This window comes from Anthonomus grandis, chromosome 22 (assembly GCF_022605725.1).
Source record: "Anthonomus grandis grandis chromosome 22, icAntGran1.3, whole genome shotgun sequence".
Lineage (NCBI taxonomy): Eukaryota > Metazoa > Arthropoda > Insecta > Coleoptera > Curculionidae > Anthonomus > Anthonomus grandis.
In genome coordinates this window covers 8,879,881-8,907,792 of record NC_065567.1, presented here as the reverse complement: position 1 = coordinate 8,907,792, position 27,912 = coordinate 8,879,881, and the positions used below count along the sequence as shown (strand labels likewise).

At 33.1% G+C, this 27,912-nt stretch overlaps 1 protein-coding gene across 1 annotated transcript in view; it reads left to right on the top strand.

Annotated features, from left to right (window-relative positions):
* Nucleotides 1-24,814, top strand: part of LOC126749010 (ubiquitin-conjugating enzyme E2 H) — a 50,035-nt gene extending 25,221 nt beyond the window's left edge. The window contains exons 3-5 of the mRNA XM_050458610.1: nt 9,969-10,136; nt 10,251-10,379; nt 16,781-24,814. Coding sequence (XP_050314567.1) covers nt 9,969-10,136; nt 10,251-10,379; nt 16,781-16,899 — 416 coding nt within the window. The 3' untranslated portion in view covers nt 16,900-24,814. The remainder of the gene's footprint in view (nt 1-9,968; nt 10,137-10,250; nt 10,380-16,780) is intronic.
* The last annotated feature ends 3,098 nt before the right edge of the window (nt 24,815-27,912 follow it).

Sequence of the window (27,912 nt, the reverse complement as noted above, 5' to 3'; positions counted from 1 at the left end):
TTCATAATAATCTATGTTTTAATTGTCTCGGTTCAAGGCATCAAGTAAAAAACTGTACATCTCAGAGGTGCCAGATTTGTCATATGAAACACCATTCTCTTTTGCATCCAATGGATGATGCAGCACAGCCCTTGCAAAGCAGAAATTCACATTGGAGGCCAAATCCTCAAACCCAAAATGAACGATCTCAAAATTTTAACAGAAATTCGCTTCTCATAAATAGCTCCCATTCTCGGAATCAAGGTTCAAGCCAAAGCTCCTCTCAGACTCAAGAACCACAAATCCCAAGCACAAGCAATGAAATTAACTCGAATCGCCCTCACGCTAATAAACCTGTGACTTTGTCAGTTTTCGCCACTGAAGATAATGAAATTTTATTAGGTACTTCATTGATTCAAATACCCGACAAGAATGGTCATTTTATTATTGCAAAGGCAATATTAGATCCCGGGAGTACTATATCAATAGTAACCCAATCGCTGGTTCAAAGACTTGATCTCTCTCCTAAGACGCAGCCAATACAAATCTCTGGTATTGGCGGCAAAATTAAGCACTCTAATCACGCAATTTCCCTGAGAATTCATTCCTGTCACAATCACGATTACTTCCTGAATGTTAACTGCTGTGTATTAGACAAAATCACAGAAAAATCCCCTCACTTTAAAGTCAACAAATTTATGTTGAACCTTCCCAATAATACACCGCTTGCAGACCCCTACTTTGATACGCCTTCTACAATAGATTTATTGTTGGGAGCAGATGTATACTACCACATTCTTTCAGGCGAATACACCAAGGTTAACAAAGACTCTTTAACGTTGGTAGGTACCTACTTTGGCCACATTCTTTCAGGATTAATCCCCTCCCAAGCTCTCGTTCACAAAACCCCTTTGGCAAATTCTAAGAATTGCTTTTTAGTGAAATCATTAAATTCAGATTGCTCACTGGACTCATTAATTGAGAAATTTTGGTTACTAGAAGATGTCTCGCCCACTCACGAAAAACCCCTATCCCCTGAAGATTCTATGGTTGAACAGAATTTTCAAAATACCACGGTATTTAAAGATGGTCATTTTCAAGTCGACTTACCCCTTAAAAGGCCCCAAGAGTCACATCCGCTAGGAGAGTCATATTCATTAGCCAAGAAAAGGTTTCACCACTTAGAAAAGCGTTTTCAAAAATCTCCTGACCTTTTTCTTGAATACAAAAAATTTATCGGTGAATATATCTCACTCAATCATGCACGAATTATTCCCCTTTCCCTTAGAACTGAAAATCACAAAAATCGATACTTTCTGCCTCACCACTGTGTAATTCGTGAGGACAGTACAAGCACTAAACTTCGTGTAGTGTTTGACGGATCTATGAAAACGTCTTCTGGGCTATCACTCAATGACGTAATGCATAAAGGATATACAGTTCAACCTGAACTGTTTGATATTTTACTTAGGTTTCGAAGTTTTAAATTCGCTCTCACTTCTGATATCGAAAAAATGTATAGACAGGTGCGCGTTAACCCAAATCAAACTTACCTGCAAAATATTTTATGGCGCGACCATCCCTCTCAGCCAATGCAATGCATTGAATTACTCACCGTCACTTATGGCACGAACTGTGCCCCCTATTTGGCTACACGCACCCTGAATGAACTTGCCATTATTCATAAAGACGATTATCCTCTTGCGTCTCAAGCTATTTTATCTCAATGTTACGTGGACGATGTTCTCTGTGGGCAAGATACCTATGAAAATTTGGTAGAATTACATAGGCAGCTGTTGGAACTTTGCAAGATTGGAAATTTTCACTTACATAAATGGTGTTCAAATAGCAATTTATTTTTGTCCAAAACTTGTGATAATGGGTCCCAAGAAAGTTTCACCATAGAAACCGAGGGAATTTCAAATAAAGTCCTTGGTGTAGGCTGGAATCCCGACTCAGATGAGTTTTTTATCTCTTTACCTGATACTAGGTCCGAAAGCATAATTACTAAACGTATAGTTTTATCTAAAATTGCGCAAATGTACGACCCCTTAGGATTCATAGCTCCCATTGTTGTAAATGCTAAATTAATTATGCAAAACATTTGGAAGGAAAAAATCAATTGGGATGAACCCCTGAAAGAACCCATTTTAACCCAATGGACCACCTTTATTAAAGATCTTCCCCAACTAATGTGTTTAAAAATTCCACGTTTTTTCCTAGCTAATAATAATCCCAGTTCACTTCAAATCCATGGATTTTCAGATGCCAGCAGGAAGGCATATGGTGCGTGTGTGTATATAAGAGCCCTTTATCCTAACAAAAATGTCTCTTGTCAACTTATTACTGCCAAAAGTAGAGTAGCCCCGATAAGAGAAATTACAATTCCCCGCATGGAACTCTGTGGAGCACTTTTACTTTCCAATTTAGTCACTCGTGTGTGTTCCATATTAAAAGAAAGATTTTCAGTTGACAACATTAATCTTTGGACTGACTCTGAGATTGTACTTGCTTGGTTAAATGCCCACCCTTCTCGTCTCAATGTGTTTGTAGCAAACCGCATTTCTCAAATTCAGGTTTTATCCCAAGACTGCAAATGGCGTCATATTCCAACTGCGGATAATCCAGCTGATCATCTTTCTCGCGGATTTACCGCAGACCAGATTCTCACCTCTACGCTTTGGTGGAACGGCCCAAAGTTCTTACTGGACCCGAATTTAAATTTAAAAATGTATGAAAAGGGACCTTGCTCCACTGAAGAAGAAGCAAGAAAAGCAAAAACGGTCTTGCTTGTTAACTCCGAAGATTTCTGGATAACACTTTTTAATCGGTTTTCTAACTTCTCGTGATTGCAACGAACTATTGCATTTATACATAGATTTGTAAATAATTGTAAAGGTAATGGTAAAAAATTTTATGGTGCTTTAGCTGTAACTGAATTAAAGGCTGCAGAAATTTTTATAGTAAAGCAAGTTCAACACCAAACGTTTTCAAAGGAAATCAGTGAACTAAAGTCAGAAGAAAGAAAAATTTCAAATAAGCAAGTCCTTAGGTTAAACCCCTTTATCGATACCTCCAATCTCATAAGGGTTGGAGGCAGATTATCCCAAGCACCCATATCATTTGATCAAAAATTTCCAATTTTATTGCCCTCAAAAAACCATGTTGTTGGACTCTTGCTAAAAAAAGAACACATTAGGTTAGGACATGCTGGTCCTCAAACGATATTGTCAAATATTCGTCTTAAATACTGGCCGCTAAATGGATTAAGAGAAATAAAAAAAGATCTCTATAAACTGTTTACAATGCTATAAATTTAAGCTTAAAACAGGAGAACAAATTATGGCAGATCTCCCTAAATCCAGAGTTGTCCCTTCTAGACCGTTTTTAACAACAGGTGTCGATTTTGGAGGACCATTTATTATTAAATCGTCATCTCTTCGACGCGCCAAAATTGAAAAGGCGTATATCGCTTTATTTGTATGCATGGTCACTAAAGCTGTTCATTTGGAGCTAGTATCAAGTCTCTCTTCACAAGCATTTTTAGCATGCTTTAAACGTTTTATTTCAAGACGTGGATGCCCGGCAACAATTTTTAGTGACAATGGTACAAATTTCTCCGGTGCCAGCAATCAAATTAAAGAAGTTTATGACACGCTTAAGTCACAACAGACACAAGAGCAATTGACTGCATTTTTCTCATGCCATGAAATACAGTGGCAATTTATACCTCCTTTCTCTCCTCACTGGGGTGGTCTTTGGGAGGCAGCTATAAAAAGTACTAAACATCACTTACGAAGATTAATTGGAAACCAGAATTTAACCTTTGAAGATTTTTCCACTATTTTAGCACAAATTGAGGCTATTTTAAACTCCAGGCCACTTCTTCCCCTATCAGCTGATCCACTGGACTTAACTTGTCTTACCCCTGGACATTTTTTAGTTGGAAGTCCTCTCGTTTCGTACCCTGAGCCCAATGTCTCGTCAATTCCTGAAAACCGCTTAGATCGTTGGCAAAGGTTAAGTCAGATTCAACAATTCTTTTGGACTAGATGGACCAAAGAGTATCTCAACAATCTTCAGAATAGGCCTAAATGGATGTCCCCAGTCCCCAATATTGAAACAAATGACCTTGTTCTTCTTAAAGATGAGAACACCAAACCTCTTGATTGGCCGTTGGCCAGAGTAGTAGACACTTTACCTAATAAAGATGGTAAAATACGCTTGGTAAAAATTAGGACTAAAAATGGAATATTTACTAGAAATATAACCAAATTATGCCCGTTGCCCAAATCTGATAGTAACTTAGTTTAACCATAGTATTTCTTGATAAGTTTTGTCTATAAGTTATAATGTATAATGTTTGTTGAAGGCAAAGCCTTCAAAAGGGGGGAGTATGTTAAAAGTTAATTTTAACAATTTATTTTATTTTATGATTTTATGGAATCGAAGTTTATGGTTGTCAAACGAATAATACCTTTTTCTCAAGTAAATAATTTTTGCCTGAACCTTCTCCCAAATCCCAACATGTGTTTTTACCTACTTTTTAAGAAATGCCTTTGTTGCCAGTTTAGCTTAAGTGCACTTAAAAATCCATTTTTCTCCTTAAGTTCACTTAAGTGTTGGCTCCATGACACACGTGCATCCCACATTTTTTACCCAACATTTCACCCCGAGTCCCACGAGAAAAAATCAGTATTCACTCCGTCGCCGCAAAAAGAAGTACCTACTCTCGCGCCCCCGAAACACAAGGTTTCTTTCACCAGTGAAGGAATTCACAAAGCTTAAAGTACCGAGAAAATAAGTTAGTCAAGAGCAAGTTGGCGCAAGCAATTCCTCTCTCTCTCACTCTCTTCCGTTTAAGTATTTGTCTAAAGTTCATATATGTATACCTAATTGTTACGATAAAGTAGTTTAAGTTATGTAAAAAGGTCTATAGTGAATAAGTGTGCGTAAAGGTGGAAAATTGAACTGAAAGTGAGTGCAACAGTGGTTGTCAATAGCTGCACAAACCAAGGTGACGTTAGTGCTAATGCCGTTCCTGGTTCCTGCTAAGTTCCTGCTATTGGTCTTGTGATTCTGGAAGGCTGGTAACGTCAACTAATATTGTAAACCCTGTTAAATAACTAACTTCAACATTGTAAATCGTTCATTAGTCTATACCTGTTAATTATTACTAACCAAAAGGTACAATAAACCCTTATGTAATCGTAAATCACAACTGTGTAATTTATTGAACTGGACCTATGTCATCGAAGGGCTCGTCAATGCAGTAGCCGTTGCTCGAGCAGGTATAGGTAGGTTTTTTAAGAAACCCTAATCTATATTCAATATTTATATTCATTATTAGATTATGTTTAATGATTATAAGGGTGTCCCATAAACAATGGTAAATAATTTAGGAGCAGATTCCTTTTCTAGTTGCAAAAAAAAAGGTTAATTTAAGTCCCAATGTCAAAGACAACCAAGATACAGGGTGATAAACCTAATGTATTTTTTTTAATTTTGGTAATAAATTTAGTATTTAATCTTCATTTGTAACAAAATTTGGACAATGTTTTTCTTTTATATAGCAAATCTCAAAATTAGTCTTTTTTAAATTAGGTCATATTTTGTTTTTTTTTAAATTCCATAACTTTTTTAGGTTTGGCATAATTTAATTTTCTATGTATAATATGCATTGTGCAAACAGTTTTGCTTGAAAAAGGTATACTTCAAAAATCTCGCTATGATTCACCCTTTTTGAGATATTTACGTTTAAAGTTTTTAATGCGCTCAAGATAAAATTTTATTTTCCTATTTCAGGATGATATATTTATTAATAATTTATCAGCCACATTAGGCACAGCCTAGCCTCACACGGCAGCGTACTGAAGGACCGTTCTACGGTCGCCGTGTTGCATGGGATAATGCTTAAAATAGTCAATGCCTTTCTGACAGTAGGGTAAAAAATATTGATTAACTACTTCTATGTCCCTTAATTGATAATTTGATAAAGCCTTCTTCACCCATAAATTATGCCAAAGGTTCAGTTCTCCGGTGATATCCAGGTTATAAAATTCTTGGAAAGATTCTGCGTTCTTGTGTAAGAATGATAACAAGTAAACAAGGGATGTAGCTTACTTAAAGCAAACGCACCTTTATTTCGATTCTCCCAAGAAAATACTGCTGCGTATATAATATTTAATATTCAATGATGAAATGAGTGAATCAATGTATGATATTGTCAGGGAACGCCGCCAATATTCGTTATCATTGTCTGATGGCGGATTAGTTCTATGTATTTGCTTGTGAGCAAGACGTGGAGCCGAAATTTCTATGTTCAAATCCATTGCAACAGCTCGCGCCTTTTGAAGCATTTCATTACTTATTCTATCAGGAAACGCGCGGTCATTTCCGAGAATGTCCTTGATATTTTTGATGTGTTCCCCCACCGAGATCATGTCGATCGATTATTTGGTGCTGAATATTTGGCTGTTGTTTGTAGATCAATTATAATAAACAATGCTTTTGTAACGGCTGAATGAAACTGATATGCAGATTTTCTGGTGGCAGAATTTCCCTCTACGGATAACGTTTCTAGAGGTTTCACAAGCTTTGGGAAATTTTGAGAAAAATTTCTGATGATTTATATTTTTCGGACCATCTCGTCTCACACAATCGTAATAGGTGTGGAGCGTAGTTGGCGACAGTATTTATAATTTCTGGCACTGCGTTCGCATCATTCACAAGGTTGAGTTTGTGACTTGAACAATGAAAATATAAAAGCACGAGGATATTTTTTTCTCAAAATGGCTTGTACGCCACCCTCTTTCCCTGCCATTGTAGAACAGCCATCAAATCCAAACCCTATGCAATCTTCGGTTGGGAGGTTAGAACTAATCAAGAAATTGTCAATTGCTGCTGTTTGATTGCTTGCTGATTTTCCTTTTGCTTTCGTTGTATAATCGGACGCCTATTGACAGGTGTTCTTTCCCAGCTACGTCTGCTGTTTCATCAGCTAAGACTGCGTAAGCCCTGGTCTTCTGAACTTCAGTTATTATATTCTCCTTAATAACTTCGCCACCTAAATTTATCTATCCGTTGTATTTTTGGCGATGTGTAAACTGCATTGCAACGGTACTTTTTCCAGGTGCTCTTTAATTTGTCGTCCCCTGAATTGATTCTCAACTTCAATAAATCTAATAAAACACCTTCATCTGTTTATTTTCCCCTAAGAGGCATATTATATGTACCGCAAAATAATATTCAAGAAATAATTGATGACAATATTTGTCTGTTTTCATCGATTGCTTTTTGGTGTCCACTTTGCAGTTGGATGTCTAAAGGAACACACAAGAAAATTGTTTCCTGCATTTGTCGCTGTTAGGTGAAGGTTGGTCGTTGCATGCTTTCGGCAGTCTTCATGCATATTTTTGAACTTTATATATGACCATAAATGATCCCAAAATTCCTCTCACAGTGCTGATGGGCGGAGGGAACAAAACACAATGCTCACAAAAAGTACCTTTTAGTCGCTTGGAATATACTAGCCATGGTGCATATTGATCCTACCAAGCATGATTAAATTTTCTTTTCAAATGGCTTGCATCACTTTCAAAATCGTAATTTCTGGGCGGGATCCAAGGATTTTGTAACAACCCAACATAACGACCCAGATCATTTTCATGATAGCCATCGTCCATTATAATTTCAGGATCGACGTTGATGTCATAAGTTTGTTGGAACGTCGATGGAGAAGAATAGTCGGCAACAGATATATTTACGGGTTCTGCTGGAGAATGTGACGCTTGTTCAATGTTAGCATGCAATGATCTTGGCATTACATAAGTAGTTTTATCATGGTTTCATCGCTTCCGCTTCCACTGCTACTTTCCCGATCTTTTTTTCTTTTTTCGCGTGTTGTCCCTAAAAAATGGATACACAAAATTACTCTTAAGGTGTTTAGGCGTAGGACGAAAATACGGAGAAGATCAAGATACCTATAATAGCATCACATTCAAATATCATTTACTTCGGACTTCCTATCAGTAAAAGTAAAATTGCGACATTCAAAATTCGTTAACTTTGTGGTTTGAACAAAGAAATCAAATAATCATGTTAGGTTTTGTTTTGTTTTGACTTACCCCTTTGAAAGAATTTCCTGATATCCATTTGACAGAGTAATATTTCCAGTCTCCAATTATTGTGCAGTAAACATAAATTAAATCTCGTGTCGCCGCAACTAAACTATAAGACACTATGGCGCATGAAATATTCGCTCGTATTAAACTCCGAACTGAATTGAATGGTATTCGTTGTCTCGTCGTCTCGTCGAACTGAATTACCTTACTCTGCCTCACGATCCCGCTTACATATTCAAATATTCCTGCTCCCGAAATACAGAGAAAATACACGACTCTCGACTCTATTTCCGTCCTTGTCTCATACTTGCTATCACAGCCTTTCCTTTCCAGCTAGAACGTTCTTCGTGATATTGCTATTCAATAAACTACGAGATGCGACGGTTTCGCGGGAGATTTAAATTATATTGAGTCGCTAACAGTATATTACATCAAATGTTGTAGAATATTTTATTATACATAAAAAAATATTACATCAATCTGACTCAAAAGATATTTCGTTTCTGTAACACTTCATTTTGTGCAGAGTAGGTAACACGTTTTTAATTCCCACTTGCCAGGAAAATTGACGTTTATTTTATCTTCTAGATGAGTGGTTTTAAAAATCTAAACTCACATTTCGTAACGTTATTTATTATCTTATATGACGTTCTTATTGTTAGTTCTGTTAGTTATTGTTACTTACAGCGGACGACGTGGAAGTCGAAGATGTTGGCCGCACGAAGTCCAGATTGTAACCCATTGAATGTTTGGGAATGCATGAAATGAATTGTTTACAAAGATACAAGCCAGCAATTAATAGTAAAAATATTAACTGCTTCTGAGTAATTTCCAAATGATGTTTCAGTAAAATAGTTTTTCAACAAATGGAGGTCATGTCGATCATTTACTGAAAAATATGGATAATTTTTATTTTTAATTCATCTTTTGTTCGTGTCTTTTTTTTGAGTGCATTGAAAACTTTAAATGTAAATTTCTCGAAAAGGGTTAATCGTAGCGAGATTTTTGAAGTATAACTTTTTTAAGCAAAACAGTTTGCACCATGTATATTTTAAATAAAAAATTATATTATGTCAAGCCTAATGTATCCTAATAATGCAACCTAAATTATCTCATGACAAATATCATACGTAAAAATATTGACAAAACACTTAAGAACAGATATAAATAACAATAAATTAAAACCGTAAATAAAAACAGATCACTATCAGAGTAATTAATACATTACATTTTTATATTATTATAAAATTGTAAATACGTTAATTATTATTCTCCTAGTTTTTGTACTATTTTATTCGTATTCTGTAATTAAAGTTGAGAGTAGGTTTATTTAGGGTTCTATTTACGTTTGGTTTAATATTTTCATCTATAGTGCCTAGTTTTTAAGTAGTTCATCTAGTCTGAGGTCCACATTTTCGCCCCAACTTAGGTTTTTTAGGTTATATAATTGTAAATCGCTATATTTTAAATTTTGTAAAATTTGTATACTTGATTGCTTTGACTGTCGGTATTTTCCTAAAATTACTGATCTCTTTCGGCAAAAACAATGGAGCAAATTCTGAATATTTGGAAATTGTTCTATTGGGCTTTAAAAAGGATGCGCTTCGTGACATTTTGTTCAGTTTTAATTGTTTAGTCAGTTTTTATCTTGGAAACCATTAAACGACAGTCAACGCGAGTTAGGTGAGAGTTGTTGACGTTGACAGTAAAAGTGTGTTCTTGAATTTCGTTACAATATTTTTAACTAGTTGGTTAAAACCTTAAACAATTTCAGGGTAAATTAAAATTATGTTTAGTAGAGCTTAATCTATACTCTTCTATCTTTCCACAGTATTACTAAATTCTATGTTTTTTTTTAAATTTTAGCTCCATACGAAGGTGGAGTTTGGAAGGTCAGAGTACATTTACCAGAACACTACCCTTTTAAATCACCTAGTATAGGATTTATGAATAGAGTATATCATCCAAATATTGATGAAGTATCTGGAACAGTATGTCTGGATGTCATTAATCAAGCATGGACGGCTTTATATGGTACGTTTCAATTTTAGTAAAATGAAAAGATGCTGGTAGATATTTTTGATATTCATTGAATAATATACTTGATAATATTTACTAATAAAATAACTATTTTGCTTATGATTTTAGATCTGTCTAATATATTTGAGTCCTTTTTGCCCCAATTATTGACATATCCTAATCCTATTGATCCCCTGAATGGGGACGCAGCGGCGATGTATCTACATAAACCTGAGGAATATAAGAAAAAAGTGTCAGGTAAGAAATAATAGCTATTTAAACATTGGAAATGGGCAGTGCAATAAATATGGAAAAGTGGATATCATACAAAATAGGGAATTCGATACAAAAATGCTCAAGAATAGGCAGAAAAATCATAAAAAATATAGGTAAATTAGTTTACTTAAACAAGTTAAAACTTTTTCCAATATCTTTATTGTATTGCAATAAATAAGTATTTTACACATTTTGTTTTAAACATTATTTATACACCGAGTTTTTTTTGCTGCTTGACACCCTACACCTTTTTATATTTTTGCATGTGAGCAATGAAAAGGCGATATCACATTAATTTTCCACGACCGTATAGATCAAGCAAGACTCAAAGAGACAACGAAATGGAAACTTGTCTGTAAAAAAGTTTCCATTTTACCGAGGCATAAGAGCTCTCTATAAAAACCTCTAATCATCAAATATTTTCAGAGCGTATTGTTGGAGTCAAAATAAGACTTTTTTTCCTATAAACATGTGTCTTGTAAAATGCATCCGAACGCGAATTTACCAAACCATCATCTCTGTGGTATGATATTAACTCTGTAGAAAATGTAAGGAATTTTCGTTTTGTACAGTGGAAGAATGATGCCTCTTTAATCCAATAGAATTGAGCACATAATTATATGTAACCAAACGCCACAAACAATAAAAACTTCTGGTGGACATTATATCATATATTTTTTAGTCTACTAATAGCAAAACAATATTATAAATAAAAGCTTTTAACAACAGGGTAACGTTCGTTTCGAATTAGCATATCATATTATGTTTTATTATTATACGATGAGAAAAACTAAAACTGAATCGCAGTGAAAGGTTTTAGGTAATTCTGACGTTACTAGGGGGAGATCCCGCGCTCACTTGTGGTAAATCAGCTTTGAATCACTCGATCGGAGTATGTTTTCACTATTTCGAAAAAACCAGATATAAGGGTAGAATGTAGAGGGTAGAGGCGATATATTACACAATTTTCGAGCTCTACAATAGGTATTCCTATAATAAAGAATATTTTATTTTGTATAACCTCGACAATATTATCAAACAATAAAATATTTTCTAGAATAACTGCAAATGATAATTTAGTTTTACGTAACTTATGGTAATTAAGTTTTTAATTCTATTCGCTGATTTTGGAACTATAGTTATTTGCTTATTTAAAATGAATTTAAATTAATTTTGTCTATTTGAGATTTCCTTGAAAAATATGAAAATTGCTTTGTCATATTTTTCAGCATCCACTCGGGCAAGATTACTAGTTGTAGATTTTACTATAGAACCTAATCCTAGTCCTCATCTGATACGTTTATTAAAGAGGGGATTAATTTGTTCTATTGGTATATTTACTCTTGCTTTTAGAAAGTTTACAAGATGAAAGGAGTATAAGAAGGAGTTATTGTCAAAAATTATGTTAATTAAATTTTTAAATTTTCTAAATATATTCGTTTCTCAAATAATGTCATTTACATCAAAAATTTCTACAAGAGATCAATAGTCGGGTGTATTTTTGCGCATTACCAAGTTTAAGTGGTAGTAGTCCAAGATTCTGGTTGAGGTTATGAAATATTTGAGGGTTTAGTTCGGCTCCGGCGAGTGTGAGGATTCTGCAACAATAGGGGGTGTTCCTAATTCTTTTAGATGTATGGTTGTTACTTTTTTTTGTCTTTTTTATTCCTAGCGTTGTTGACCATATAAACAGTTTGACTTGCTTTAAATTACGTGTGTCTTGCCTGGCAGTGTAATGTTACAATTTTTATTTTATTTTGATCGATTGTCCGCGACTTTTTTGACATAATCATTATAAAAATTGGGTTCAATAATGTCTCAAGAGTGTAGTTTGTGTGACCAAGTGTCAGTTCAAAGGGGATGAATTTTGTTGCAAGAATGTAGAGAATTATTGTAAGCAATGATAATTCATTAAGGAATTTACGTCTAAGAATCTTAATCTGATTTGTGTCTAAGAATTCTTAAGTGTTCTGTTAGTGTGGAATGAAACCTTTCAACTGGTGAATTAGCTTTTTGTTTGAATTATTTTACTAAAGTTAAGCAAATGCTGGACAAGTGCAGTTTAACTCTTGAGTTCTTTAATACTAAGAAAGAAAAGCTGTATCCTATGAATCCCAGAAAAAAGCTGGTGAATTAGATTGATGGTGAATAGGTGTGCTAAAATGTGTTTTAATTTTGTGTGCTTTTAATAATTCTTATACCGTATCATTTTTAAATTTAAAACCATTGTCCATTAAATTTTTTTGGGGAATTCCATAAAATGAAAAATTTGTAAATGTGTCAATTAATGTTAGAAAATCGTTACTGTCAAATTTAAATACGTATATATAAATAACTTCGGGTTTTCCTGTTTTTGTTAAATTTGTTTCTGTTAAAACAAGAGGTGCTTAGGTGAAGTGCGTGGAGAAGGCTTAGTTCGAGAATATTTAGTAAGCTGACATATTTCACAATCTTTGCTATAAATACTAACATCAGCTTTCATAAAAGGCTAATAGTCATTTCTTTTAAGGTGTTCTAGATGTTTCATTTCTTCTTCTATGGCTACATTTATCTTCATGTTGCTATTTAATTAACGTGATTTTTTGGTCGTATTCTTGGACATTATTAACATTCTTTGTACATTTTTATAATTTTAATCCAGAGCCATAGAAATTTTTGAAATAAACCGTGTAAATGCTAAAATGTTGAAATAAACTATGTTTTTGAAATAAAACTGTTAACATCTAAATAGAGTGAGTCATCAAAAATTAATATGGTAGGTTTTATTTTCGGCAGGATTATTCTTTAATAAATCAAAAATTAGTAAACTTTTAAGGTTTAAGTTGGATAAGGAGCCAATTAAAATCCAAGCTCTTCAAAACTTTTCTTTTAATGCTAACGGTTCGGCCTATATTAGGCGTTCTTCAGGGCAAACAGAAAAATTAAAGCTTTTCGTCAGAAAGCTTTAATTAAAGCACTTAGAAAGCGTATTTTTACTACAACTAGATCTTGAATTAAACATTCAATACTACGTTGATCTGAGAAGGCTGTTAAAAGTGCATGCTTAATCAGATTCTATGAATTTAAATCGAAATTAGAAGAAATGGATCGGCTGCACGACCTTTTAATTTCATTAAAATTATGTCGATAGGAGCAAAATTAATGGGGTTGTTTATACAGGGTGTTTCAGAACTATGGGATCAAACTTCTGGGGGTTGTTCAGTGCAACAGAAGAATCTATTTGAGTATAGGAATCTATTTGAGTATAGGAACCCGGAAATGCATCACTACGCCACTACGGCCCTAAGACGCGTTAAAATTTATAAAAAACATTAATTACCTAAATAGGATCTGCTGCATTTATTTTTATCTTTTGTACATGATACCATAACAACATTTGTTTAAAATCAACGCTTATCAATGTCAATTTTCAATGTCATGTTTAAAAATTTTATAGCTTACAATTTTTAAACATTTATTGCTAATGGAAAACTTTACCAATCAAGAATTGGTAGATATGCATTCGGCATACGGAGCAACAAACTGCAATGCACGAGCAGCATCGCGGTTGTATCATGAACGTTATCCCGAACGACAGCATCCTGGATACAAAAAGTTTATTGCGGTTCACCGGCGGCTCGCTGAGACCGGCATGTTTAAGACCAAGATGCATGATACTGGTGTTGCTCGAACCGTAATAACGGTCGAATTTGAAGAAGAGGTGCTTCAGCGAGTTGCCGATAAACCATCAAATAGCACACGTGACGTCGCTAAGAATATTAATAAATAAACATAAATAAACGAGTAACGCTTCTGTCTGGCGGGTACTACACGAGCAACAACTCCATCCTTACCACTTCCAAAAAGTTCAAGGTATGACTGTAAATTTTTTACGATATGTTTTGGGAACCGATGAAGCCTCTTTCACAAGAGACGGTATTTTTAATAGTAGGAATAGCCATGTTTGGGACGAAGAAAATCCTTATGCAATTTTTCCAAGAAAACATCAGAATCGTTGGTCTATCAACGTATGGGCAGGCATTGGTGATGATTATTTAATTGGGCCATACCTTCTACCGGAACGGTTAACAGGACCTATTTATCTGCGTTTCTTGGAGAAAGTTCTCCCAGAACTACTGGAAAATGTTCCACTAAACGTTAGACAGCAAATGTGGTTACAGCATGATGGAGCGCCGGCTCACTTTGCTGTACAAGTTTGGGCACCGTTGGATTGCCAGAGGTGGAGCAGTTTCTTGGTCTCCTAGGTCACCCGATTTAACGTCGCTCGATTTTTTCTTGTGGGAACATGTAAAGTCTTTAGTCTACGAAACTCCAGTAGAATCAGAGCTAGACTTAATTGGACGAATAACAGCAGCATTTGAAATCATTCAAAACGAGGATCAAATTTTTAGTGTAGTCCGCTGAAATCATGTGCGGCGTTTAAATCCGTGTATTAAGGTTGGAGGAAGACATTTTGAACAATTGTTGTGATGGTATCATATACAAAAGGTAAAAATAAATGCATCAGATCCTATTTAGGTAATTAATATTTTTTCTATATTTAAACGCGTGTTAGGGCCGTAGTGGCGTAGTGACACATTTCCGAACATGGGTTCCTATACTCAAATGGATTCTACTGTTGCACTGAACAACCCCTAGAAGTTTGATCCCATAGTTCTCAAACACCCTGTATTATAAGCATCTTGAAAATTTGTTAAAAGATGCTCACAAGCTGTGATGAATCTATTTAATTGTCTTGGATTCTCATCAAAAGTAGGGAAAAATAAATATGTACTAATTGTTACTTACTATTTATTAATAAATAGTAAGTAAAAATTCTTTTTTTTTGAGCGTATTCAAATCTGTCTGATCCAGAGGTGAACACGGTTAGTCAGGCTTTGTTCAATATTTGTAAAAATATTTTAAGCAATTCTTTGCTAATATAATTCTGGAGAAATAGCGTATATATCTAAAAAAAATTCTTATATATCAAAATATTCTTCTTTCCAGTTGCTTGGCGTCGGGATATCCTCCGGGTCCGTGCATAGCAGTAATGTTCGCCCGAAATGTATATCTCGCAAGAGTTTGCAACTTGCAGTAGTACTCAAAATGCAAGTTGTTTTGTCCTTGTAATTGCGTGGTTAGCAAAATCAAGACATCGTGATACGTAACTTGGACACAGATATGGTTTTCGTGTACGACTGAATTTTATCGTAAAAACCAATCTACTTCGCCTGGAAGCAGCAGTTGACTTACCCAATTTGGCATGTTTAAGAGACTTACTTTTACTCTCGAGAGATAGTAAAAAGAGAGAGACTTACTCGCGCAAGAAATCGACGGATTCTAGACCCCTCCATTCACAATCGGTAACTTGTTCCTCGTAAGTTTTTTTGTAAATGTTTATGAAAATGAGAACGTATTTTTATACAGCTTGTCTGAACACAGCGTCCATGAGTTATTAAATTAAACGAAGAATTATCTCATTACTGTCCGTTTAAGAGATGAGTGTCCCTCTTTTTTTCGCATTGATCAGCAGGAGGAACAGTTCCTTCATATATTTAATTTCTCCACAATTATTACCATTACGTAGAAAATATTTGAATATACATTGGATTTTAACAGTTCATCATGAGTTTTAAATTTAATTATAATAAAAGCATAATGACTTTAACATATCGATTTTATGACCTCAAAAAGTTAATACGTTATAAAACTTAAGTTATAGGCCGAGATACACTACATTATTAAAAAAGTTCAGAAATATAAATAACTTCTAATAATAATAAAACTCTAAAAAAAGAACTACAAAAATTATTAGTGGTACTACATAAAACGAGAAAGAAAAATTATCAATTATATGTGTAGAATAAAGAAGAAAATTTTCTCCGAAAATCGAATGACACTTTAGACTAAGTTTTGGGTTTTGAGGCAGCTAGTTTTAGAATTTAGCAAGTTGATTTTATTGTAGAGATATAGCGTGATCATCGCCGTAAAAGACTAAGAACACTTAGAGTGAGTACTGATTGTAGTGGTACTGATGACTAAGCTGTTTCAATGTCAGTTACTTCTTACATTTAAAATTTCATTGTTTTATGAATTATTATTGTCATCACTTTTTCTAGTTATTTAGAACTGGATAGTTACATTTTTTACATTGTAGTATTATAGGTTCTATGGCAAGTGAGTACATCAAAATACCATATTAAAAAAGCCTTAAAAAAGTTTTCGGAAAACATTTTATATTTAGTTTCTACTTCTCATCTTATTAAATTTCACCTGACATGCAAATAAGTACCTATCCTTTAAATAATTTATCACATTCTACATACTGCTTGAATATGCATCACCTTAGTACGACTATAGTATTATGCTTCTTGATACCTTATTAAGTTTCTTTATTTTAGAATATGTCAGAAAATATGCGACAGAAGAAGCATTGCGAGGAGGTGAAGCAGTAAGTTCAGATTCCGAATCTAGTATGTCAGACTTTTCCGAAAACGAAGCGGAAGACATGGAGTTATAACGTCGGCTGATACCCGTGTATCAAGTTACAGCCATCACTCGCTCAATGGGACTTCCTGCGCCGCTGAAAAATCCCAGTGTAATAACTAATGAGCAATGCGCTTACATTTATAGTCACTTACCTTAATTTTGTTGTTTCATGAGCTCCTTTTTTTACGGTATCTGTTCTCAGGTTTGTGCAGCTTTAGCGTTTATGTGTTCGCGATATTAGATTTTAAAATACAGAAACTAATTCTTGTTTAAGGTATAACTTATTTATTAGAATTTGATTAATTTGATTTTTGGAAATATTGATATATTATACTGATAAATTTAACTTTTATAGATCTCTCGACTCTGTACGCTTCTACAGGGAACCGAAATCTTTATATGTATATATTGGCAAAGATTTTGTCATTGTATATTAGCGACATTTGTCATTTATTATCCTTATACTTAATAGTAAGATTAGAATCCCAAACAGTAAGTTTTCTGTAATGTTTTGTATCTTTAAGGCTGACGGGTACAAACAGTCTAAATAGTCTATAACTACATGTATTTCAATAAAAAAAAATATAATTCGCTGCCGATTTTGAAAAGAACATAATTTTTGAGGCACATGCTGTTTTTTCAAAATGCTATACATAACTTCACTAACTTTTTATGTCTAGCATATAATTTTAATAGTTTCAATAGTATATTAATTTAAATTGAAAAAAAGAACTAGAATGAACTCTTGTCAGCTATTAAAACTTCTTAACCCTTAACAACTATTCCAAAAAAAAAAATCGCAACAACCATTGATGAGTCGGTATGACCCACTGTATTATTTATTCAAAAAAAGGTAACGAAACTTACAACGTATTTTCTAACATAAAAACAAAAACATTTTAACAAAAAAAAACTTACTAAGTGCAGTTAGGACAGACTTTTACTGCACATTGTTGACAAATAGGCTTTTTACAATTATTGCAAACAGTATTTGTTTTTCGGTCCTTTGACCATGGGCATGTGGCACATCTTTTTCGCTTGGACGTTGTTCTATCAGTGAGTGGCACAGGAAGTTCTGGAATCTCAGTGTGAAATATATTGGAGCCCATTTCTCGAACCTTTCGAGGTACCTTTGTATTTCCTAGTCTTTTTATGACGAACGGCTTGCATAACGATACCCCTAGCAGCTTCAGAAAATCATAGCGCGTAATTTTTGTTTCATTAGATGCACAGTTATATAAAACATAACTATTAATTCCAGCAATATTCAATATTGCATGAAATAATGCCATTGGCCAACGTCTTGTTCTGCGCGAAGTAGAATAATTTGCGCATTTTTCGTCAAGAGCATCAACCCCTGCTTTAGTCCCATTGTAGTACTCGATTATATCTGGTTTCAATGAAATTTCATTTATCTTATTATCGTGGTGCATACTTGATACTAATATAACTGCTTTATTAGTTTTTGGAATAAATGATACCATGGTAATCGCCGGAGAAAAACCAAACAGTGAACTTTTATGTTGTCGCTTACGGCTGGGTTGAAATTCTGGTGGTATTTGACGTTTATTTTTTTTAGAGTGCCTACATAAGTAAGTTTATTATTCAGCAGCTCATTTACTATCTCAATTGAAGAGTACCAGTTGTCAGCGGTTACATTGCGGTTGGTACCCATTATGTGCTTTGTCAAACAAAGCACAACCTCCGAAGGATTCGAAAAACGTTTTTCTTTAGGGGCCCGATCCCCAATTTGGGCACCTGAATATACTTCGGCGTTTAACATATAGTGGGTCTTTGAATCAGCCAGAATTTGTACTTTCAAGCCATACTTAGCTGGTTTACTAGGGATGTACATACGGAATCCGCATCTACCCCTAAAGGGTACCAACATCTCATCCAGGGTAACATTATCACGAGGGTTATACATTTCCCGTGCGTTACCCACAAATGTATTAAAAACTTCTGAAATCGGCGCCAGTTTGTCCACTTTGATCCTTTCCTTCCTGGTTTATAAATCATCAAAGCGTAAACAACAAAGCAAAAAAGAAAATCTTGCAAGGCTCATTGTAGCTCTAAAAATGTCTCTTCCTATTCCATCAGTACACCACATTGACCTTAGATCCTCATGACCAGACTTGAATAAGCCTTGAAGATATAACAAACCAAAAAATGCTTTTAGCTCATCTTCACTTGTTTTGGCAATAAACGTTGGCTGAAATTTTCTTCTGGCAGCCCTACGTCTTTTGAAACTTTTTATATTTGGCCTGACACAGTCCAATTTTTATATTTGTAAATTTACAAACTATCTTTAGGATCTTATCATTTATAAGTAAGTTCCATGCTGACTCAGGTGACTTGGGTGGATTGGACAATGCAAAGCCCTTCTAACCTGGTTTAGTGTAAATAATGTTATGAGCTGCTGCACTTCCACGTGTTGCTGCTCCTTTTGACCATCTTGTTCCATCCTTTCCAATCCAAGACGTAAAATTAATTAGAGGTTGATCTTCCTCAGAATCATCATTGCCAGAAACCCCAGAAGCCTCACTCAGACGATCATGTTCACTAAATAGCTCGCAGTCCTCTTCAGAATCATCGCTTTTATCTCCATCCTCCAAAATTTTTCTAAGAGCGTCCTGTTCATTCTCAGCAATTTCCAAGGGCACATTGGCGCCATTTTCATCACCCGTGAACTCATTAGTTTCATCCACGTTTTCGAGGTCCTGCCAAAAATCGTCATTTTCTATAATGTCTAAAAGCTCCGCATCCGTGTATAATTTGGAATCCATTTTTATAGATAACTAGATACAAAAATTACAATAAACACTTGTTCGAAACAATTTTTATGCAAAAAAACTTACCAAAATAATTATTTCATAAAGTGCTAAATTGAAAATATTTATAACGCAAAAACTACCGCTGGGTCACTCTGACCCATTTTCGTAAATTCGGCCACAACGAAGCTGCATTCCTACGTAGTTAATGTGCTACTAAAAGTAAACGCGCGCTAGACAAACTCGTGAAGCCTTGCCCCCAAGTTACAAAATTGGAGGGGAAATTTCAGTTTAAAGGCGTCTATGGGTCAATTTGACCCGGTCAATAGTGGTTAGGAGTTAAAGGGACTTTTATAAAGATACGTTAAAATTTAACGTCTTGGCGGAACATGTCCATAATGGGTATAGAAACTCATTAAGGTTATAAAAAAATCCGCCCTTGTGTCCTATGTTCTTTTCTTAATCAGTCCTGAGTGCGATAATCAATGCCTTTTAAATTTTTTTTCGGATATTAAATACCATATAATTTGATTATACGTTAAGGCAAATGCAAAATGTAAAAAAGGTCCATGCAACTATTTTTAAGGGATTTTTTCCCCACATGTTAACCAGTTCAACAATAATAACAAAATTTTTTTCTGAAAACCACTATTTGATATTTTTTGCAATTGTTTTAGATTATATAAAAGTTGAAGAAATGCAGTATATATATCTTGAGCTTTTTTTATGCAATATAAAAGTCCCTATCAATTTTTTTTTAAATCTAATAACATCTCGAAACGAGTGATTTGGGGTTACAAAAATTTTGATTTCTTAAGGTTAGTCAGGTTTGCGCGTTAATTTCATCTTTGAGTTTCTCCTATAATGAAAAAATACATGGACCTCTTTGAGACTGCGACCGCTACAATCGGAAACAAAGGCGAATCATAAATCGCCCTTCGAGTTGTGAAAGAAAAGATATAATAGAAGAAAATTTCGAACATTGTTTTTGTGAACTATGGTCGTGCTATTAATTTGTAGAGAAATTAAATCCTGTGAATGCATAACATATTTTCTTTAACAGAATTTTAATAGCATCGGACTGCTGAAGAATATGAATCTAAAAATAGGATATAAGTTAGAGATTTATAATTTTAAATAGAAAAAAACTATGACATAATAGTTTTTCATGTCAAGTTAATATACAAAGTGGCGGAAGATCCAAAAGTCAACTCTAAAAATTTTAAAAGATCAAAAATATAGCCCTTGCAGCAAAAAACTCATAATAGCCGGAGAATAAATTAGATTTGGAGGTACCCAAGATATTTTGATCTCTACTATCAAACATAAAAAAGAGCAAGCATTAAAAAAATTCACTTACCCTAACATTAGCAATATTAGCGTTAGTCCTTTAAAGACCATTGAAAAATGATCAATGATTGCACAGCAACTTAGAGCACTTCTTCACATCATAGAAGAAAATGACTGATCAACGAAATTTAAATGTAACTTATGGTTTTTCTTAACACGTTTATTCTAACATTCTTTAATCTTTGTCTTTGTCGCACCTATAAATTTTAGGTTATCGTTATTTATTACTGATTCAATTAATAAATCTTTAATTCAAAGTTGAATATAAAGATATACAAAACCACTAGTTTTGTATTTAAAAATAATAATAATATTTTTAATATACAAAGTGAATAAGCGAATAAGCAAACTAATTAAATAGAAAAAATTATTGTCTTTAATTAGTTTACATTTCTATTTAGTTTTCCTCCCCTTCTTTTTTGCTGATCTTTGGTCGAATTTTCATTTCTTGCTTCTTATCTGTTTTAATCATTTTGTTTTTATTTCATTCAAATTCTAAATTCTAATGCAGGATTTCAGACCAATTCACTTCCATCCTATTTTAACAGTTCAGATCTATGTAAGAAGAAACGTGCGTCGATCCGATATCAGTTGTATGTCTTATTCTATTCTATTCCCGGTTTTGATGGACTCACTCGGAAACAGTAGTAATTGTGGTATGGTCGCGTTCTGAAGAATTCGAGGTGAGAGTCGCAATAGCATTCGTTGTCTCAAATCGCTCCACGCATTCTAGAACTTAACCTAATTTTTTTTAGTTTCTACTTTTGATTTTAATTTTTAGCTTGTTTCCGAGAAAGAACTGTTTAAAATAGTGCGAGATAGTAGAATAATTATATTTGTAAGCAATAAAGAAAACCCCAGTGCAAATATCATGATTAACATCAAATAAATATTCGAGTTTCAGGGAGAGATTCTAGCACAGAAATAGGACTTTTTACTCGATTAAATAAAAGAAAACATTTGCTAGCATTAAGTCCAAAAAAAGCTATTATATAATTTTTTATAGACCTGGTTTCAAATCTGCTAAATACAAATGCTCATTGAAGTATACAACTTTTCTTTTTTACTAATTTAAATTTTTTTGAGGTGAATTTTTATAAAAAACACCAATTTCACATTTAAGCAAGTTTATTTAGAATGAGATATGTGGGTATTTAAATGGTTTACTTCGTCATATTGATTTTTTTAATTTTGAGTTGCCATTTTTGGCCAATTTTTAAATTGAAGGGCAAAAGAGAGTCACAAAAAACCTATTTGTTTCTTAAACCAGTCGACTAACCTGTCATAATTTAATGAATTCAATTATCTACTTTTTACAGCATGTATATCTTTATGCTTTATAACAACGTATTTATGCTTGTGTGGACTTTTTTAGAGTCTTAATAAGTGAAAATAAAGTCGATCACATTTAATGTATAAAATTAATTATTAGGTCATAAAATTAATTATTGAGTTATAATATAAGTTGCACATATTGTTTACTGCATGATTATAGTTGTATATATTACTTAATACAAAATAAAAACTGTTAGCTTTAAGAAGTAACTTAAGTTTCATGACTAATATTTTTGTTGTAGATTGATTTTGTTTATAAAGCTTTATTAACCAATTCACGTTTCTTTACGTATTTATATTTTGATTAAATACGCAGCAAGAGTTGAAAAAGGAAAAATCACTTAACCAATGTAACTTAATTGCTACCATTGGATGAACTAGGTAATGTTGTATACATTGATTAAGTTATTTACCTAACGTATAATTTCCAGTAAACTCCCAGAATTTTATTGAGACAATTTTATACGCAATTCAAATTGTATCCACATTGTGTATTATATAAAATTTGAAATTATTAAATAATCAGATTCTAAACCTATTGTTTTAGGTCTATATGAAACCATATTTATAATTTTTTTTAAAATTACTTCGTAACGAATATCTGAAAAATTAAAGAAAATAAATAAAAAGTTATGTTTTAAGAGACCAGCAAATTAAAAATTAAAATAATGCTCTTGTTTAGCTTTATAAAAATATGATAAAAAAATATCCAATGCAATTTTAATTCAAAAGTGAAAATAGTGAATATAGGTGCCTTTAAACCCAAAGACAAATTAAAAAAAATCTATGTTGTCTGCTTAGCTAACGGGCGTGAAATAATACACAAAACTAGTTTAAATTAATATTCATGTAACTTTTTGAAAGAATGTTAAGGATATACTTCAGGCAAATTAAAATTAAACAAATTTCTTGGACATATTTACGCGAACATTTTTTTACTATAGGAATCTATCGGCACCAAAATAGTTCTTATGAATATTAATAAGGCCGGGTGGTATTTCAGAGAATTGATAGTCTGTCATACCGACAGTAAAACATAAGTAAAAAGCTTAAAACAAAAGCGCTGTGTCCATTGTAATAGCAATTTACGATTATTTATTCCACTCACCAAAGAGTTACGAAATATTTTTATACATTAAAAAATGGTTAACTTCAACAATGTTTAGAGCATTTGCCTTGCTTTGCTTTATTCATTTATTAAAATTCATTTTTTAAACGGTTCTAATTTTACAAGAAAAAAAAAACTGCTAATTAAGCACTAGTAGGTCAAATGACCTTAAAATAATAAAGTAACAAAAACAGAAGTTGAAGAATATTTTTTGGGTAATTTCTGATTTTTTAAATTACCGAGAGCCAGGCTTTGAAAGTAACAGTTTCAATAGATTCTAAATAGGCGAGTACATTTTTTATTTATAAAAAATATATATTGTATGTCTGCTAAAAGCATAAATAGAACACTTACTTGAAATTTCATTTATCATATTTAAGTTTTTTTAGGATCGTGTAACCTTAAAATAAATATAATTCACTTTTTTTTTTAATTTAATAATTTTGAGTATTTTTTACTTATATTAGTTACATAGAGGAGGTGTTTTACCATTTTGCATTAATATGCATCTAATTTAAGCAAAAATACTAAATCGATTGTTTAAATTATCCGCAACAAATTTTATGTAGCTTCCTAGAAAATGCATCAATCCACGCTTTGGTAAGGAGGTAACGACTTTAATCGAATATTTTAATTAATTCCTTGGTGCCTGGAAAAGGCGAATAAAAGTTGAGTTCTAAGTAGTTGACTCATTGGGTTTAGGGATCGATAAATAGTACAGATTTATTTAAATTGGTTACCATTTCATCCAATTTATTGGCTTCCTCAGGGCAAATTAATAATTCTGGAGCATAACATCGGATATTGTCTGTTATGGTCCTATACAACTAAACGTTTTTCTGTCTTTCTATTAAGTTTATGAAATACCTACTTGGCCAAGAAATATTGAATCGTTATAACAAAACATTTGATTATAGATTTTGCTTATGATTTGGTTAACTATGTAAAGAAACAAACAAAAACCCAGTTGTAACATATTTTTAACATAGTTTTGGAGCACTAAGACAAATTGGTTTTGTGTGCACTTTGAATATATTCAAGTTAGTACACATAAAATATATAATGTTATTTTATATAAATTGCAATTCTCGAGGTAAAAAAAAACACTGGCCAAAACAACAGAATTATTTTTTAAATTGAATTCCTTGATCAAATTTACTTCACTTTGTTTTACCCCTAGAGCCTAAAATAGTAGACTATTAAAGGAGGTTTAATCATGGCAGATGATTACTGAATTACAAATCAGCCATAAGTCAATATTCCTTTTCATTTTGTTGTAATTAGAACCGTTTTTTTATTTTACTTAACAGAAGATTTTATAATTATAAGATTAAACAAAAGTATGTCTTTGAATAGCAGCAAATAAAGTGTTTGGAATATTTTGTATAAGGGTTTCATTCAATCTTGTTCCCCTTGACTGATGACTTAATGTTTTTGTGATATTTTCCAAGAAATAATCCCAGTAATGTTCTTAATATACAGGGTGTTATGTGTACAGTACATTTGACAGGCGATTCTCCGAGTAATTTTAAGACAAAACGTTTAAATAAACATGTGTCCTGCAACGGCTTCGTTTGCGAGATACAGGGTGTTAAATATGTAAAAAAATTCGTGAATATCTTTAATATTCTTTATGCAATTTTGTTGTAATTTTGGCGGTATAATTTATACTCTAATTTATAGTTTTACGTTTATTTAGTTCTAGTTTAATTAAATGTTTTAGCTTCAGTGGCGTTCGAGCGATACCTAACCGATGTTTAGAACTAGTTTTTGACTAGAAAAATGAGAAGTTTTTTGTGTGGTCTAGGATTTTTTTAACAATTACAATAATAACAATAAATAAGCACTAAAGTAAAACATGTAAACTAACGAGTTTTGCTAAACTAAATGTTGGAAATGGCCCCTTTCGGCCTTAATATAATCGTTTAGCCGTCTGATCATTAAATTACGGACTCTCCCGAAAATGCCTGGCGTATTTTTTATTATGTTACGTGAATTAATGATTCTATTCGTAGATCCTCTTCACTTTCAATGGGAGGTTTGTATATCAACTATAAGGTGTCTCCGGAAAAAATAATCTAAAGGATTCATGTCAAACGAACGAGAGAATCAGAGTTGTGGGCCTGCTCTCCCAATCCAGCGGTTATGATAATTTACAACCAAAAATTGCTGCGCTACTATACTAAAATGTGGTGGAGCGCTGTTGTGCATTTACCACATACGAAATTTATTTATTTATTTATCAAAACAAATAGGATGTTAGTAGGCCGAAACCCAAAGGAACGCCCAAAAATTCCAAAGTTTTTCAGGCATACTTAACTAAAAAATAATACAAGAGCAAAAATACAATAAAGCGCTAAGTTTCTAATTTAGTGTTCTTGTTAATTCGAATTAAGATCTCCGATTCTCTTCTTAAACATAGAAAGACAGCGACAAAATAAATCTATAGTAAACAATGTGGAATTATATAAGGAAAGCATACGACTTGATGCCGAATTCCTTGCTACATTGGTTCTATACAAACAGACTGGAAACAAATAAGAAATTCGAAAATTTTGCTGAGTTGTATGGAAAGGTGTTTGAGATATTAGATAACTCGAGTCAATAGGATAGTTAATTAGTTTATAAAGAATGTCTGGGGAGCGTCGTCTTTCAAGAAAATATAATTGATATTTACTTCTAAGTTCCCCTAAATTAGCATGTGAGAATGTGTGTGAACAAAGTGTGAAATGTACCTGTATTTTTATAGAATAACTTTTTTATTTTGGATTGTTTCCAATCTCTTAGCATGCACCGCATATGGCAAAGCTATCTGTTAGCTAGACGACGGAGGCAAACCCCAAACCACTAAATATACCCAAAAGCTTTAGAGAGCTTGTAAAGGTTAATAGCCTACTATTTCTTACAATTAGCTCAGTACTTGATTACACTTCATGCTTAAGTAATTAATATGTTCTGCGAAAGTTAGCTTTTGGTCATATACGACACTCAGATCATTCACTTTATCAGTCCTCTTAAGTAAAATTCCCTTAAAATTATAGTCAAATTCGAACAAATCAGTATTTACGCGTGAAATTAATAAAAAATGCTCATTTATCGTAATCCCACATAGCAAACATGTACTATATGTAAATGCAATGTACACTACCGCTCAAAAGTATTTGCCCACATATGACTGTTTTAAAGTTATAGCTAAAAATAATAAACCCATCAGTTATTCTTATGAAACGGTTTATTTATAACAAAATGAATATAAACAATACATTTTTCAATAAATTAAATTTAACAAAATCAAATTTTGGACTCATCTTCATGTCAGCCTCGATTTTTAATAACAGCTTCACAGAGTTTTGGTAGCCTTCTAATTAATTTGTCCAAAGTTTCCTGAGGTATCTTGTGCCACTCTTCTTGGATGATCCTCCACAAGTCTTCTTTCGATGTGGGGCATGGTTTTCGCACTTGTCTATCCAGTTCATCCCACAGTAATTCGATAGGATTGAGGTCCGGTGATTGTGTCCCTTCTCTGGTGAATTTCCTAACATTATAATCGACAGTCCGGCTTTGAATTCCCAAATCCGTCGAAATTTGACAGTTAGTCTTACCAGCCTTATGAAGTCCAATGATAATACCTTTTGTTTCTACCGATAACTCTTTTGTTTTAGCCATTTTAAAGAATGTTGAAAAACCAGCAAAGAAACGGTGACAATCGTCAATAAGCAAGCGAAATTATTTACCAATGTTACACAAAATCAATTCTTGAAGACTAAACACCTTTAAATGTTTCAAATTTCATAGGAAACGAGCTGTAAACAGATTAGTTTTTTAGAAGAAGTGCATATTTTCACTACATTGTTTGTTATTTGCAAGAATTTTTAAATACTCAGTGATTTTCAACGAACCATAGTTGATAGGTATGCTGTTTAAGCATATATGTAATTTACAAAAGAGATACAATCTAAATATAGGTATAAAGATAAGATTTTTGTATCTAATTTAAAATATTAAAAAGAATACATAAGAGAGTATAAAAGAGACATAAAGACGTCAAAGTGACCTTCCTAAATTGACGCCAAGAGACGTCATTGTCGATGTATATATCGAAGGTATAGATATTAGCAGGCGACGGTAATGTTCACAAAACATATACGTATATTATTTATATTTGAAAATAAAAAAATTAAGTTAATCTCAATGTGTAATATATATACATAGAACATACATGATATTTGTTGCACTTTCTGGACTTATATAGGTATATACAGTGGATATCGCATGATATTTGGGATTAAGGTAAAGTTTATTTCTCCAATAATATTCAAAAAAATCTGTCCAACTCATTTGGTGATAGATATAAACATCATTTAAATAGATTATAAAAAGTAAGGGCCCCAAGTGGGAGCCTTGAGGTACGCCTGAGGTAACTGGATACATGAAGGACTGGTGGCCAGGTACAGGGTATGGGACACCCTTGGGTACTTTT